General features: G+C 39.4%; 1 protein-coding gene across 1 annotated transcript in view; it reads left to right on the top strand.

Annotated features, from left to right (window-relative positions):
- The window catches only part of LOC130163779 (calcium-activated potassium channel subunit beta-4-like), a 28,665-nt gene extending 16,457 nt beyond the window's left edge, over positions 1-12,208 (top strand). The window contains exons 3-4 of the mRNA XM_056368154.1: positions 2,639-2,766; positions 5,042-12,208. Coding sequence (XP_056224129.1) covers positions 2,639-2,766; positions 5,042-5,366 — 453 coding nt within the window. The 3' untranslated portion in view covers positions 5,367-12,208. The remainder of the gene's footprint in view (positions 1-2,638; positions 2,767-5,041) is intronic.
- The last annotated feature ends 4,856 nt before the right edge of the window (positions 12,209-17,064 follow it).

Genomic DNA, 17,064 nt, shown 5'->3' with positions numbered 1-17,064 from the left:
AGGCAAAGACTAATACGTCTGTGTTTTTATTTACATGAGGTTTCCGACGCAGGATTTCAGTTGTAGTGAAATATTTCTACAGTGTTGGATTGTTACTTGAAAGTCGAGGATCTTCCACCATCTGCAGATCATCAATAATGAAAATGTTCTAGGCCCTGAAACTGGGACTGCAGCTGATGATTATTTTCATTATTGATCAGTCTGCCAGTTCTTTTATCAATTAATCATTTTATCTATAAAATGAAAGTAAATAGTGGAAAATGTCTGTTAAAACGTTCAGTTTACTGTCGTGTGTGATGAGGGAAATATTATATTTGAGAAGGTACTGAGATAAAAAATGAATTAAATGATTGTTTGATTATCACGCTGATCGTCTCTGCGTGTTGCGGCCTTCCTTGGGTCTTTTCACTGAATTGATTTCAGCCGTTTCACCAGCAGACGTGATGGAAACGCCTCCGGACGTGTCGGGCGTTCCTGCTTTGAATATCAAAACCCTGGAACAGCAGCGTCACCTGAGAGGAGAATTTAAATGAGACAGATTTGTAGGAACCTGCAGTGTTTTCAGACTGATCAGTGTGTGACGCTTCCTCCTGTGAGCAGCTGGCCGCCGCCTCACACACACACACACACACACACACACACACACACACACACACACACTACATTGATCTCATTTAGGTCATTTATTAGGGACTAAAACACACATACACACACGAACATGCACTCTCACATGTAATTGTAACATCAGCCTGTTGGCATGGCGACCGCAATCATCCGGCAGGGCGACCCACTTGTGATGTCATCGGGCGAGGCGTGTGTGATTGGCCGGATGATGAATGGCTGCTGAGCTGAGCTGGGTAGTAAGCTGACAATTACCTGAAACACAAAGAGAGAGAGAGGGAGAGAGAGAGACAGAGAGAGAGAGAGACAGAGAGAGAGAGGGAGAGAGAGGGAGAGAGAGAAAGGGAGAGCGAGAGAGAGAGCGAGAGAGAGGGAGTGATGGTCTCTCGACCGGCTCTGAGTCTGGATCAGATGCAGTCAGACAGAAAATCAAATCCAGTGACGACAGACGAGACTAAAAACATGAGACACTTTGAAATGAAATAATATCTGTGGTCCGAGGGCGAAGGTTTGATAGAAGTTAGAAAAATTATTCAAGTCAAAGTACGGTGGCCTGGAAGGACAAGAGAGGAAACATAAAGAGAAACTTTCCACAAATCCAGAAACACACATATCTCTAGAGAACGAGAGGTTTATTGTTTTTATTGTCTCATCTTTCATTTAGATGTAATACCCCCCCACCCCCACCCTCACCCTCACCCTCACCCTCACCCCCCCACCCTCACCCTCACCCCCCCACCCTCACCCTCACCCTCACCCCCCCACCCTCACCCCCCCACCCTCACCCCTCTCTGTGCCAATCACATCATTGTCTAACTAAATTGTTGATCCACAGTAACCAGCCAGGAGACAATCAACCTCCTGCAACGTGTGTGTGTGTGTGTGTGTGTGTGTGTGTGTGTGTGTGTGTGTGTGTGTGTGTGTGTTGTGTGTGTGTGTGTGTGTGTGTGTGTGTGTGTGTGTGTGTGTGTGTGTGTGTGTGTGTGTGTGTGTGTGTGTGTGTGTGTGTGTGTCTGTGTGTGTGGTTATGGTTTAAAAAAAGGAAACTAAAATGTAAACTGGAGAAGAAGACTGGCAGGGTGCAGCTCCCCTCTGAGCCAATCAGCATCAGAGCGATCAGCGTGTTGTGACCTCATTACAGCGCCCCCTGCTGGGTCGTCACTGTCGTCCTGAGGGACTGACAGAGCGCTGACATCATCAGTCATTAGGGACAAACACAAAAACTTTCTCCATGTTTAATATTTGAAATCACAGTTTCACTCTGAATCATTCATCAAAACTCTTGTCTCATAATTTTGATTGATTGATTGATTGATTGATTGATTGATTGATTGATTGATTGATTGAAATCATCTGGTATTAAGACCCTTGTTTGGACAGGACTGGATGTCGTGGAATTAGAAAGTGATATTTGCAGTTCTGGTGAAAAATGTGCAGTACTTATATGTGCTATATTTACTGTATTATATGTATATGTACTGTATTTATATATTATACAATAACAGTAATAAGCAACATTTTTATTTCATCATGTATTTGGCAGCACCGGCACAAATAGTTTCACAACTGGACTGGTACTGGACTGTTGCTAAGCAACACACAAACATTTTCCTGACCTGCACATTCCTCTTCTGACAACACAGACTTCATGGAAATCATTTTCATCGTTGCAAAGTTTGTTACAATCTGAGACAGATAACGAGTAATTAACAGATAACAGATCAGCTGTGAGGCCGAGTGATACATGCAGCTGTTGCATGGAGTGACTCTTGTCCAATGAAATGACTTGAACTAACTGTTATAATTACATTTAGTGGTTATGTGTAATTACTTATTACATTCGTTTGTATTTATGAACCTTTTCAAGCAGAAATATCAAATATTCTGAATCTGGACGATGTGGATTTATGAGGATTCTCTTTAATGAATTTCTGATGATCGTATTGAAATACATATAATAATAATATATAATAATATTGATGTTGGAATAAAATCTCCTGTCCTCTCTGTGTCTCAGTGTTCGTACGTCCCCCCCTGCGAGAGGGACAACCAGAAGAACACAGACAGTGTTTTGTGGTGGGAGGATTACTTCACCAAAGAGGTCAGCAGCCAGTCCTTCATCTGCTTCTTCAACCAGCAGAGGAGGTGAGACACACACACACACACACACACACACACACACACACACACACACAGTTACAGTCTATTTTAAGGTGTGGTGCAGACAAATTGGAAACAGGAGGATGTGTGATGCTGTGAAACTGACAGATCATTGTTACCGCAGCAGATTATTACAGATGAGCTGCAGCGACCAGCAGCATCACAGACGCGTCTTTTGGACTGAACCTTTTTTCCACTTCACAATTTACTGCTGGGCGACCTTTGACCCTGCAAAAGTGGCCTGTAACTTCAATTTAACAGTTCTTATTCCTCCGGATCTTACAGCTCTATTTTCAGTCATTGTTGTGAGGGACGTTTTTCACAGGAACAAAGTTGTTGCTGCAAAAAATGTGTTGGAACTTTGAAATGATCCTTTATTAAAGTAAAAGAACTAATACCACACTGTAAAAATTATACTAAAGTAAAAGTATGTCATAGTATCAAGAAGCAGGAAAATTATGCACAAAAATGTGAGTGTTTGTATACAATATTGTTAGATTATTATTATTATTATTATTGTTATTATTATTATCATTGTTATCATTATTATTGGAGCATTAATGTGTGAGCAGCATTTTCCGAGGTGGAAGTAGTTTTAAATGAGTTAATCTGCTGATTAATTTCTTGATTAAACAGTTGATTGTTTGGTTTGTCAGATCCTACAGTGAGACTTTAACATTACCTTAAAATAAAAAACATTATTTAAATTATTTAAAAAAAATAAAATAAAAAATGGTCAGGTTTGTTCAGCTGTAACTTTAAAATAATTGATGCTTTATACGAAAACTGTCACGAAAACTTCTGTCGACCAACTGATGGTTTCACCTCCAATTGTAAATATGTTGAGTAGTTTAATTTACAATAAAACATATTTTATAAGCTCCTCATCTGTTAAATCTTAATCTGTAAAATAACTAGTAGCCTAACTAAATCTGTCAGATAAATGTGAAGCTGTAAAAGGTTTAATATTTCCCTCTGAAAGCTGGTTCAAGTCAAGTTAAGTCTAAGTACCAAAAATCTGCACTTAATTAGTGTCCTAGTGTTTGTTTGGTCTCTGAGCTCCAATAAAAGTAAATTTTAAAGAGCCTCTCTTCTGATTGGCTGACTGTTTTCTGAGTGATCCAATAAAAATAAAGCAGATTTCAGGTAAAAACACTCAGAGAAACCAAATCCTGCAAAGGTTTGGATGGTGGGTCCAGGTGGGCGGGGCTTGGTGACTGCTTTGTTGTGACATCACAAAGTTCCAGAAGTCCTGACGGCTGATTTTAAGGCTCAGTTTCTGAATACAGGCTGTGTGCATTTCTCTGTGGACTGAGGCTTTGATACTTTCACAGTATTAATATAGAAGCTAGAGCTGATCTATAATCACACTACACATGGACACAGACCTTTACACTGCAGGAGCTTTAAAGCTGCAGTGAACAGTTTCCACAGACAAAACTAGCTCCATAAAGAAATGTCCTGATCCCAGCCCCGTCCTCCTCCTTAGGGGATCCACAGAGAACTCTCTCTTTCTCTTTCTATTCAGGTTACTGTAAGCGCTTTTTATTCTGTGACCGAAAATTGATGAGATGGAGAAAAACAGATCTCCTTTAGTGTGTCAGCTTAATCCTCCTATTACTCACAGACGATGCTTACCTGTGACCTTGGCTGGTTTTATTTATATCTCTGCACCAGAAGGATCGGAACGAGGAAACTCTGCTTCGTAAATGAAAACCCGCCGGGAGCTCGTGATGCAGCAGATAAGCTCTGCTTTTCTTTAGAGGGAAACAAAACTGGAGCAATCATCACTTTTTTTTTTTCTTAAGTTGAGAGAAAACAATTAGTCACTACTTGTTGGGTTTGTTTCGGAGGTGGCACGAAGGTTATGTCCCAAAACTTTCTTGTGGTCAAATTAACCACATTCGTTACTTCTTTCTTGAACATTAATGTTAACTCAAAGAGGAAAATCTTCTCCTTGGAAAACAATAAGTTATAGTTATGAAAATATTATTATATCTTTGTTAACAGTACAGATTATTTTAGATAATGAATTTACTGTTACAAATGTTGTTGTTGCTTCTTTTTTGCTGTTTTTTCTTTCACTGTTTAAAAAAAAGCAGCTCAAAGGGTAAAATCCCTCCCTTTCCTGGAAGGCTTTTAATGTGAAAAACCTGCAGTGTTGTAGTGTAAAGTTTCATTGATAGTAGTTTAACTGTTATAAAAAATAAATTAAAAAAAACAGCAAAGTAGAAGTTTACTGTTCTTTGTGTGTTTTCAGGCCAGATGACGTGTTGTGGCGGCGTTCCCATGACACCAGCGTCCTGCTGCACTGCGTCCTCTGGCCAATGGTGTCGCTCCTTCTGGGCACGCTCATCGTGCTCCTGACGGTGTGCGCTCGTTCCCTCGCTGTTCGAGCCGAGGCCCTCCAGAAGAGGAAATGCTCTTATGAAGTTTGCCAGGACCTGTCCGGCGTACCCTCAGATCGCCGCGGCAACAAGGCCGGAGACCTCCTCTCGACGAACTCTGACCCCGAGCTGTCGTCGCCGTCAAGGACCCTGCCGCTGTTTGCGGTGCCGGTGCGACGCCGCGATCGAGAACATTAAGACGGAACAGGAAGTCGTTTTAATGTCATGAAATCTAATCTGTCAGGATGCTGAGGAGCCGGTGGGCGAAGTCGACTGACTGACTGAGGACGCCACCAACAACCCGCTGCTGTCTGGTGTGGTTTGTATCAGAAAACAAGAGGATGAAGAAGTGAAATCCACCTGGTTGCCTCTCGATAAACACTGTAGAGAAACATCAGCACCTTTCCTCCGACTGAACAAACTGGATCAGGGAGGACTCTCAGACGCTGCTGAGGCGAATCCTCTCATTTATAATCAGCATTGCTTCTGTACTAGAGTCGTAACGAAAGGTTCTTTGCATTACATGAGTGCTGTCATTGAAAAGTGAGTCAGATTCAAACTTCGAACATGAGGTTCGACACGTGGAACTCAACTGCTCTTTACTGAGGTCTTTAACTGTAGCTCTTCTATTAATGTAGTTTTCCCTCTGAGTCCCAGTAGCCATAAATGTGTCTAAATAGAGCCAAAGTCGTCACCTTCGGGTTAGCTTCTGTTCCTGCAGGGTTTCATTGACTCATCAAGGGTTTCGTTTACTGTTCCTTGGGTTTACTTTCCATTTTCTCTGATAAACGAGTGTCTACTAAAGCACTTTGATAGTAGCCAGAACACGAACCGCCTGATTAATTGTTTAGCGCTGACAAAACTACAGTCCCCGTGAAATTTTACCAGCGTCATCGCAACGGTCGCTTTCCTCTGTAACCAGAACAGATTCGTCTTTCCGACTCTTCGGCTGTAATCTCTGCTGTCTAAGGTCACTGATGTACTATCTTTGTACCGAGGCGTACATGTAGAAAACAGCTGCAACATCAGGAGTATTGGTCACATACTTGCTTGTGAACTTTATGTGTATCTGGAGGACTGTATCCACCAGGGGGTAGATTAGGACCTAATCACTAATCAGTGTCCCGTGGCTACACTTGAGGAGGTTGTAATATTGTTGATGTTGAGATCACAGCAGAGAAAACAGGCAGACAAGCTGTATGAGTTTATCTTCAAACCTTTGCACCATTGTGAAGCCTGCTCTCTGATACCGCCCCCCACTGGACATGTGCTGCATTGCGTTTCAGATTCATTTCCGACGACTTTTGCAACCAGCGCTCCCAAGAAACGCAAGATACACGAAGTAGCTTCGATGCGAACGTGTAGCAAATATGTCAGCGGCTTAAAAAACATCTACAACTGTCCTGACGTTGTTGCAGTTCAGTCCTGTTTTTGTGAGATTTGGTCACGGGGGCCCAGTACAGCCATCAAAACCAGTCAGGACAAATCAACTGGCCTCAGTCAGGTTTTAACCAACAACGGTCTTGTTAGTCATGAAATGCTGCTAACGATAGAAATATTAAATAAATGATATTAGAATTATATTTTGAATTACCACTGTTAACTATACTACTAACAGTGCTTAGTAAACTTACGTTGTACAGCTGGATTTGTAGTTATTAACAAGAAGTATTTTACTCTCCCATTTATAGTTTGCTGGCTCTATAAGAAAGAAATCAGTCACAGGGTGCAACTGTACCTCCACATTAACGAGTAGCAATACCTGTTGTGAAGAATAGTTCCTCCATTAGCCTGTTAACAGCATCTTAATGTTGTAGCTGACCTCTGTAGTATAATGTTGGACTGTTCCTGCGACAGTAATGTATCATATTTATATTTATTTATTCATTTATTATATGTTTCACCAGCTGATAAATAAATGTAGAGGAGTAAAAGCTGATATTTCACTATGAAAAGTGGCAGAAATGGAAGGAAATCTCTCAAAAATTGAAAAATTTAAAGTAAAAGTTCCTCAAATTATTCTCAGATTCTCAGAATATAGAAGTAAAGAGCCAGTAAAAACTGACTGGCAGGATATTTTTAAATCAATAATTGGAAGTAATTTTTAATAATTGAACTTTATTATTTATTGATGTGTTCAGGTACACTCTGGACTCACCAGAGGGCCCATTAGTGGCTCCTGTTGCTTCTGGGACTCCGAACTGCCTCCTCATTAACGGTGTGCGAGCTCTTTGAACGGCGAAGGTGTTTGTAGACGGCGGGATCGAACCACAGCATCAGAGACGTTAGTGAGAAAATTCCCTTCAGACAAAGACAAAGTTGGTCTTTGTATTCTGGGCTGAAAGGTTCTTGAATGCATCATACAAAGATCACATGATCTCCCAAGTTTACATCAATTGCAGCTCAAATTTTACCTGAATTTGAAGAAAAATAGGCAAAAGAAAATGCAAATTAATGAGCATTTCCATCCACTGCTGTTATTATTATGGAAACATTTCTGTTGGCTTCATGGATAAATGTGAGGAAAGTGAAATTTAAGTCACATGGTCACATGTACGTCAGCGTTTATCTTTAAGACTGTTTGCTTTAATCAATCCAACAACTTTCCCACTTCAGTCAAGTCCAAAAACTTTCTCTCAGTATTTTGAGATTTACAAGATTTTTTCAAGAAAAATCAACTTGTTTCGAGAATTTTCTAGAAACGTCTCTTGAAATATTGAAAGAAGAAAGATTAAGTTAGAGAAGTGGATAGAAGAATAGAGACGAATTAAACCTGATTTTAGGAGATTTTAGATTTTAGAACTTGTTTTGTTTTCATTGTTTGAACCATGACGACGTCACGTGATCCTCCAGCAGAGTTTGAGGCTGATGATCATTCGGGACGTTTAAACTGGATCATGTGGGAACAAACAAACAAACAGAAATGAGATAATTATCATGTACATGCCTGAACCTGGTTAATGTTGTTGATCCCCTTTGCTCTTTACTGAAGCTAACGTCGCTCCGTCCAAACTGTTTATCAGATGGTTGGAGAACTTCGGACACCTCCTCCAACACGAGTGTTTCCACCACTGTTCACTGTGACGTCAGGAAACCCGAAACAATCAGACGTTTAAGGCTCAAAATGATTAAGAAAAAAACAATCAATCAAAAAATAGAGATGAAAAATACATCATGTGCGACAGAAAATCTTTCATCCACCTGTGGGCAGCGTCGGGAATCAGGAGGGAATTACTGGCTTCATAAGAAGGAGCCATGTTTGGGTTCTGATCTGTATTTTAAAATCTGTAGATTTTTTTATTTCTTTTTTTGTCGCCTTGTTTTTTGGACCAGCAGGCGTCTAAAGAACCGAACCATCAATCACGACTGAGTGTAATTAAAAGGAAGTGGTGACGTGTGCACGTTAAACAGACGTGACACCGAGGAAGAGGACGTGACCGCTCCGCCATGAAAAACAACTCGACACATGGCCGCCGCCTCCGGGCCTTTCAGCCGCCGCCTCCGGGCCTTTCAGCCGCCGCCTCCGGGCCTTTCAGCCGCCGCCTCCGGGCCTTTCAGCCGCCGCCTCCAGCAGTAATGAGGACAAAATCTAGAACATGTGAATAAAGTGGGGTGCGTTTGTAAATCCCTACAGCGCAGATGGTTCATGTCTCTCTACAGACGGGTGGAGTCAGATTCTACTTGGTTTCTACCCTGTTTAGACGTTTAGGGAAACTTGTGACCAAAGTAAAGAAAACGGAACGAGAAGGTTTTAAAACTGGCAGCGTTTCATAAAATCGCTGCTGATTTGTGTTTAAAATCATCATGAATTCACTGTTTTGTGGCAGCTGCTCGTATGTACCTTTGGTTTAGATGAACACGAAGGTCCGAAAACGACGCTTTTCCTTTGTTTTGTTGTTGTTCATTTTACATTTGTTGATCTGAGCAGAGGAAGCGTTGTGTTGGAGAGGAGCTGCTTCTGTTCTCTGTGGATTCAACTGTGACTCAACAGGACACATTTGGTTCAGCTGAAAATCTCAGTCTGTTGGCAGACAGCACTGATAAGATCTAATTAAGGTTATTATTAATGATCATGGTTTTTTTTATCAATTTTACCTTTAGCGAGACGTCTCCACTCGTCTTCGTGCCCACTCATCATCTGGTTAACAGCTGCACAGTCTCCATTTATACACTGATAATTAACATTTACAGCTGCAGACTTGGATAGATTCTTTAGTGATGATGACAACATGAAACTTCCTGTCACTGGCTCATGACAGAGATGGAGCTTTGATATGAAAAAATAAAAACTATGAAAGGAGTTTTTAAAACTGTTAAAGATCACGTCATTTTAAACCGTCCGTTTTACAAATGATTTGTCCGGCCACTTGCAACATCTCCGCGGCCCACCAGTGGGCCCCGGACCGCAGGTTGGAACCACTGGATTAGAGAAAGAGATATAATGACGTTTACATCTGCAGCCCTGATCGTGTATTAATGCTTTATAACTTTATTATTACTGGATAGAAACACGTTATATCTATATAGTCTGCAGCTGTAAATGTAAATGATCAGTTTATGTTTGGAGTTTGGTCCAGATGTGCTGCAGCTGTTCTCTAAAAAGACAAAGTGTCTGCTGGAGGAGGATTTCCCACAACCTGGCAACACAAAAGTCGTCATTATTAATGGCTTATAACTGATCTATAAAGCATTAGTAACTGCTTAGTAAACGGGGTCTGGTCGTAAAGCGGTGCCCAGGCAGTTCAGGTTGTCGTGAACACACCAGAGTAACACGTCTTATTCAACAGTGGCAGAAACGAGAGTAACTGCAGGTGCAGGGGGGCAAATGAGGCAACAGGTGTGAGGTAGGAGCAGCAGCAGCAGGTGGCGGAGACACTGTGGTAAACTCTGGTTTCATCTCTTCACAGCTTTTACGTGTCGGAACAGACAGTACAGCAACATCTCCATCTGGATCCCTTCATGTGAAATATGTGTTTGTTGGTTTACATCGCTGACGGCGCCGCGGCTTCATGCGAGAGTTTGTTTATTCCGCACAAGCTGTTAATTGGAGTTTGTCGGCGAGGATCCTCCTGTAATCTGCTTCAACGCTCTCAGCTCACTTCAGCTTGAAGTACAGAAACTTCTCCAGGATCAACTAGAGACTAAATGAGCGAAACAACGATTCATCCTGCATCAGAGGGAGTTTTTCATCCCTACCACCAACATGCCCGACTGAGTCTAAAAATTACCTGGCGTGAGGCTACTCGTTGCTTAGCAACAGCCACGAGGCTGAGTTGTGTGGCTGCCAATGAGAGGATAAACAGCTGAACTTCAGTGTGTGTGTGTGTGTGTGTGTTGTTGTAGATACACGTCGTCCTGCTCAGGTTCAGCTGGTGCCGCAGTGTCCCGTCACCGCGTCTCACGGCGGGGTCGCGGGGTCGCGTGCCGCCGGTCGCCGCCGGTAGCGCAGCGTGTTGGCGAAGCTCCTCGTGGAGCAGTTTGCTGTGTCCCTGTTTGAACGTGTCAGGTTTGTGTTGTTGGTTTGTTTCAGATCTCTGAGCAGAAACCTGCTTCTTTGCTTTTTGTTTTTTTAACAGTTTGAGTGAAACAGCTGATTGTAAGAGCTTGAATTCTCCGTCAGCAGAATGAGCAGAAACAGTGTTTTCAGTGTCATCATTCTTTGTCTTTGTGATAGTTTCTCTAATAGATTTTTGTGCAAAAGTCAATGACTCATAAAGGAATAAATGAATCAGCTTTATCTATATTCATCTAAAGTGAAACATGAACATTACAGGATCCCTGAGGGAAGAAACAATCTTTAATTTTCTGCCATTCATGCAAAACGGTCTCAGACTTTACTCGCGTTGCTTCAAGGGTTTCACAGAGAGTTCAGCCATGTTGTGTGATGTCACTCTCCTGTGTCTGGGAAGTTGTTTTATTAAGCTTTGCAAGTTTTTCTTTGCTAATGACCCGTTAGGGCCTCCGTACTAACCCCTAATTAAGATAACAAGTGAATATCTGACCCTTTGTTGAACTAATCTTCCCTCAGCTTCGCCACGAACACAAATAGTTTTAGGCGGATTTTCCAAACCCACGTCACAAACATCATCTTGAGTTGAAAGACGAAAATTACACGAATAAAGAGAAACAGGAAGAGGAAGTACTGATGTCATGAAAACTCTTGGCGGTCTACGCAGGTGTATCCCCGTCGTAGACCGCCAAGAGTTTTCAGGGGCTTTTTTTGCTTTGCGTCACCAGCTGTTCCCGCCTTTACCACTGCTCCTGTCGCCTAGCAACCCTGACAACATATAACTTTTGTTCAGTAAAACTTGAGGTTTTAAGGCCCTTGGTTTTAACAGTTGTACCGTTCGCTGTTAGTGAGCTGAAACCCACGACTTGAACTTACAGCTCGGACCGTTTCTTTCCTTCCTCCATCTTTCACACACAAACTTGTATGAATCAACTCTCGTTTTCTTTTTCCGCCTTTAAACTTTCATCACAAACACGTTTTCCAGCTGTGGAAACAGAGTCCAAGCCTTCATCTTGTCCTTCAGACCATCGTCCTCCTCGGAGGGATCGTAGCTTCACCGTAGCATTTCTGTGTATTTCTATGAGCTGTTGACGTCTTTGTGTGTGAGATGAATAACGTTAGATTTTCTATCTAAAGCCATAAGCTAAGCTGTGAACTGCAGTAGCAACTAAACACTGTATTTTGCTTCGTCACGACATGAATTGAAAACATTTTCTTTTATTCTTACAGATGTGGTTTTGGTGTTTGTTGAGGTTTTATTGAGACTTTAATTGATTTTAATCCACACTGTAAAATGTCTGTTTGTTACCTACAGTCCTGTTTACTGTATTAATGTCTTTATTTTTATTTTCACACCTTTGCACTTTGCACTGTGTCGTCTGCAGGTATTTTGTCGTCCTCTGTCTCTGCTGAACCTCAGCTGTGTACCATGTGACCCAGGTAGCCGCTTCGCCCGTATTTTAACGTTAACGACGATAACTATAGTGCCTGATAGAGATCTTTCAATAAAAACACTTTGTCTTCAAACTGAGTCGCTCCACAGCTTCTTCTGCTTCTCCACGTCACGACCAACTTCACATCCTCTGTTTTAGCTCCATAATTTGTGCAGTGAACAGATGGGAGGTCAAGGGTCAACTTACTGGCTTTAACCACGAGCTTTCATCAGCAGATAGAGTTTGCTCAGGTGTAGAGGTCGGCAGTATTTACTCTGAACTGCAGCATCTATCTATCTATCTATCTATCTATCTATCTATCTATCTATCTATCTATCTATCTATCTATCTATCTATCTATCTATCTATCTGGATGAGTGTGCGTCCTTCTTTCTTTGACCTCATCTCTCTCTTTTCATTCACAAATCCCATCAGAATGAAGAGCGTTGAACGGCCTCCAAGCAGACAAGAGGAGGACACACACACTTGTGTTGTCTGAGTCACACCACTCGTTCTTTGTAATCAATGAATATTTAATGGCTCTCTCTCTCTCTCTCTCTCTCTCACACACACACACACACACACACACACACACACACACACACACACACACACACGTTGACCCTGTCTGAGCTTGAACAGCGGTGTTAATACCAAACCACTTATCCCAGGCTCTGTGAGGATGAAACACAAACACACTCAGTCTCTCAGAACATGTTTTATTCATGTTGTTGTACTTTGTCTGTGACTGAACGTGTTGATACGGATGATAAACATGGCAGATGAACCCTGCTGTTTCCAAGTTCCCATTAAGCTCAATACAACATCATGTGTGAACACATGTTCTACATGATATAAACTGAAATACTGTAGATTTTAATAAAGATAATTAGCTGACATGCAGAACCCTCTTTAGTTGACATTGTACTTTATCGGTGCAGATAAATTCACATAATGAATAATGAATGGACAGACAATAGCTGCAAAATTAGAATAAAATTTCCTAATTCAAATGAAGTGTGAAAACAATTAATTTACAGAAAGTTTCATTAATATTTCTATAGAGAAAAACTGTTATTTTACAGATTTTTCCTAAATGATTCTGATCAAACAGCATCAATAAAGCGACGCCACTAAAGTTTCTGCAGAGAAACTTTTTTCCTAATAATAAAATTAAGCATCAATCAATGAAATATTAACACAAGCTTAATATTGTAAAGGAAACCTTTTGTTTTGGAAGACAAAGTAAAAGATACGGTGTAAAACAGATTAAAATCATCTCAAACTTCAACTTGCAGTATTTGTGTCAACATTGAATCTATAAGTGTAAAATAATGTTAAAACCTGTAGAAGCACAATCTAAATACAATATTTAATAATTCAGATTAATTTTCTTACATTTCTCATAAAATATAATAAACTGAAGAAATGCAAATTAAACTGTTAAATCTCTGTATGTCGTCTTTCAACTAAAGTGGGGTTAGAAAACTAATTACAAATAACATACGCACCACTATTGACTTTATAACACTTTTATTTAATATATTCAGATGTAAATTTACATCATATCAATCATACCCCGGGATGATCTGAAGAACTAAAACTGGCATTTCTCCATTGGTCTATCTGCCTGTTAAGGTTCCTATAATGAGGAGGTGATGATGTCACCTCTGAAAGAGGGGGGGGGCTGTGGAGCTGAGGGGGGGGGGTCTGTTGTTTTTTAGCTTGTATCCTGTCTCTCTACTGTCCTGTCCATTAAAGGCACAAAAAGCCGAAAAAAGTATGATTTAATTATTTTTGTTTCCCATTACTTTAATAAAGCTTAAATAAATGTTCTTTAAATGGTCTGTACCGACAGAGAATGTTCTGACCTTCTGTTGCTGCTTTCTAATGTTCCCCCGGACTAAACATCAAACACCTGAAGCTCGTCTTCAGACTCGCTGTGCAGCCACGATGTAGGAGATACTGACAATGTGCCTGAAAGTAATGGAGCAATATTGTGCCAGTTTTTTTTTTTAATTGTTTTTTTTTTTTTTTTTTGATCAACTAATCTAGCCTTGAATCAATTCGTTAAATAATCAATTAATTGTTTCAAACATTTTTTAAGCTAAAATGCGTCATTCTGTGGCTGCAGCCCAGATGTGGGGTTTTACTGCTTCTCTACATCTTGTGTGATGATGAACTGAATCTGTATCTTGTAAATACTTGTCACATCGAGATCCGGTTCTTTATTTTTTATCTGACATTTTATCAACCAAAGGAACAATCAATTAAGTGATAAATGAAATGTCAGTGAATACAAACTGCTTTGTGTATTATTCTGCTGATCAGTACTGATTTGTAGTACAATGTATATTTTTGTGTAATTAGTAGTAATCTCTCTATGAGATGATCTTCTTTCTTCTTTCTCTCCCTCCTTTGTCCTTTAATGGCTGCTCATCTTAACAGACTGTTGCAGACTCATCACTGCTGTGGAGCTCAGCTGGATTAAAAACCTGCAGACTCTTGGTCCTTTGAGGCCGTTTAACACCTCTGCTGTTCAGGCATAAAATCAACACTTTCCTGAGGTGCCTCCTCTTCGGCCCATAAATATGAACAACACCACGAATCAGCAGACGAGAGTCTAATTGAGACCAGTACATCAACCCCTCTCCTCAACGCTGACACTGAGCAAGTGGAAAACTCCTCGTACGATCTCAAACTGTCTTTTTAAAACCAGCTGCGTTCAGCACTGGGTCCCAAACTGGGGATCGGGAACCCACAAGGAGCCATTAAAATAACTCTCGGGGGTCAGGAGAGGAGAGGATCAAAAGCACAAATTTTTCTGACTTTTCTGTAATGTATTTTTTTATATTGTAAATGGAATCGCAAATATTTATGGAATGACGCAAAATAAAGTGATATATGTGGTTACAGTTTCTTAAAATGCGACAACTGTGTTCATAAATAAATAAACCTGAAATCATGGTCAGTCTTTGTCTTTCATTTATGTGTTTGATGATTTTGTGTCAGAGGACATTGCAGTAATAACATCAGGATATGACCATAGGTCCAGACATATATTAGGTCTGATCCAGTCTTATTTGTGTAAATGTCGTAGTATAGGATGTTGTGACTTGGCTATGACAGTTTTTATAACTAACTGTACTATAGCATTTTTATAACTTTTTATGCCTTACTATAATATGACGTTTTTATACCTTTTATGCCTTAATATATTATTACATTTTATGCCTTACTGCACTATGGCGTTTTTATATCTTACTAATGTTTTTATATTTTTTATGCCATACTATACTATTTTGTTTTATGCCTTACTATACTATGACGTTTTTTGAAAATTTTAAGCCTTACTTTAGTATGTTGTTTACTTCCTTACCATACTATGACGTTTTTATGACCTTTTATGCCTTAATATACTATGTTGTTTTTTGGAAGTTTTATGCCATAGTATACAATGACGTTTTTTCACATTTTCATGCCATATTATACTATGACGTTTTTTCACATTTTTAGGCCTTACTTTACTATGTTGTTTACTTCCTTACCATACTGTAACGTTTTCATGACCTTTTATGCCTTAATATACTATGTTGTTTTTTGGAAGTTTTATGCCATAGTATACTATGACGTTTTTTCACATTTTCATGCCATATTATACTATGACGTTTTTTCACATTTTTAGGCCTTACTTTACTATGTTGTTTACTTCCTTAGCATTATATGACGTTTTTATGACCTTTTATGCCTTAATATACTATGTTATTTTTTTTACGTTTTATGCCATAGTATACTATGACGTTTTTTCACATTTTCATGCCATATTATACTATGACGTTTTTTTGACATTTTCATACCATATTTACTATGTTGTTTACTTCCTTACCATACTATGACGTATTTATGATCTTTTATGCCTTAATATACTATGTTGTTTTTTTGACGTTTTATGCCATAGTATACTATGATGTTTTTTCACATTTTCATGCCATATTATACTATGACGTTTTTTCACATTTTCATGCCGTAGTATACTATGACGTTTTTTCACATTTTTAGGCCTTACTTTACTATGTTGTTTACTTCCTTACCATACTATGACGTTTTTATGACCTTTTATGCCTGAATATACTATGTTGTTTTTTTGACGTTTTATGCCATAGTATACTATGACGTTTTTTCACATTTTCATGCCATATTATACTATGACGTTTTTTCAAATTTTTAGGCCTTACTTTACTATGTTGTTTACTTCCTTACCTAACTATGACGTTTTTATGACCATTTATGCCTTAATATACTATGTTGTTTTTTGACGTTTTATGCCATAGTATACTATGACGTTTTTTTCACATTTATATGCGATACCATAATATGACGTTTTCTTTGGCATTTTTAGGCCCTAATATACTATTTCATTAGATGCCTTACCATACTGTAACGTTTTTATGACCTTTTATGCCTTAATATACTATGTTATTTTTTTTACGTTTTATGCCATAGTATACTATGACGTTTTTTCACATTTTCATGCCATATTATACTATGACGTTTTTTCACATTTTCATGCCATAGTATACTATGACGTTTTTTCACATTTTTAGGCCTTACTTTACTATTTTGTTTACTTCCTTACCTAACTATGACGTTTTTATGACCATTTATGCCTTAATATACTATGTTGTTTTTTGACGTTTTATGCCATAGTATACTATGACGTTTTTTCACATTTTCATGCCATATTATACTATGACGTTTTTTCACATTTTCATACCATATTAAACTATGTTGTTTACTTCCTTACCATAATATGACGTTTTTATGACCTTTTATGCCTTAATATACTATGTTGTTTTTTGGACGTTTTATGCCATAGTATACTATGACGTTTTTTCACATTTTCATGCCATATTATACTATGACGTTTTTTCACATTTTTAGGCCTTACTTTACT

This window comes from Seriola aureovittata, chromosome 22 (genome assembly GCF_021018895.1).
Source record: "Seriola aureovittata isolate HTS-2021-v1 ecotype China chromosome 22, ASM2101889v1, whole genome shotgun sequence".
NCBI lineage: Eukaryota > Metazoa > Chordata > Actinopteri > Carangiformes > Carangidae > Seriola > Seriola aureovittata.
The sequence above is the reverse complement of the archived record's forward strand: the minus strand, read 5'-3'. Positions and strand labels throughout refer to the sequence as shown.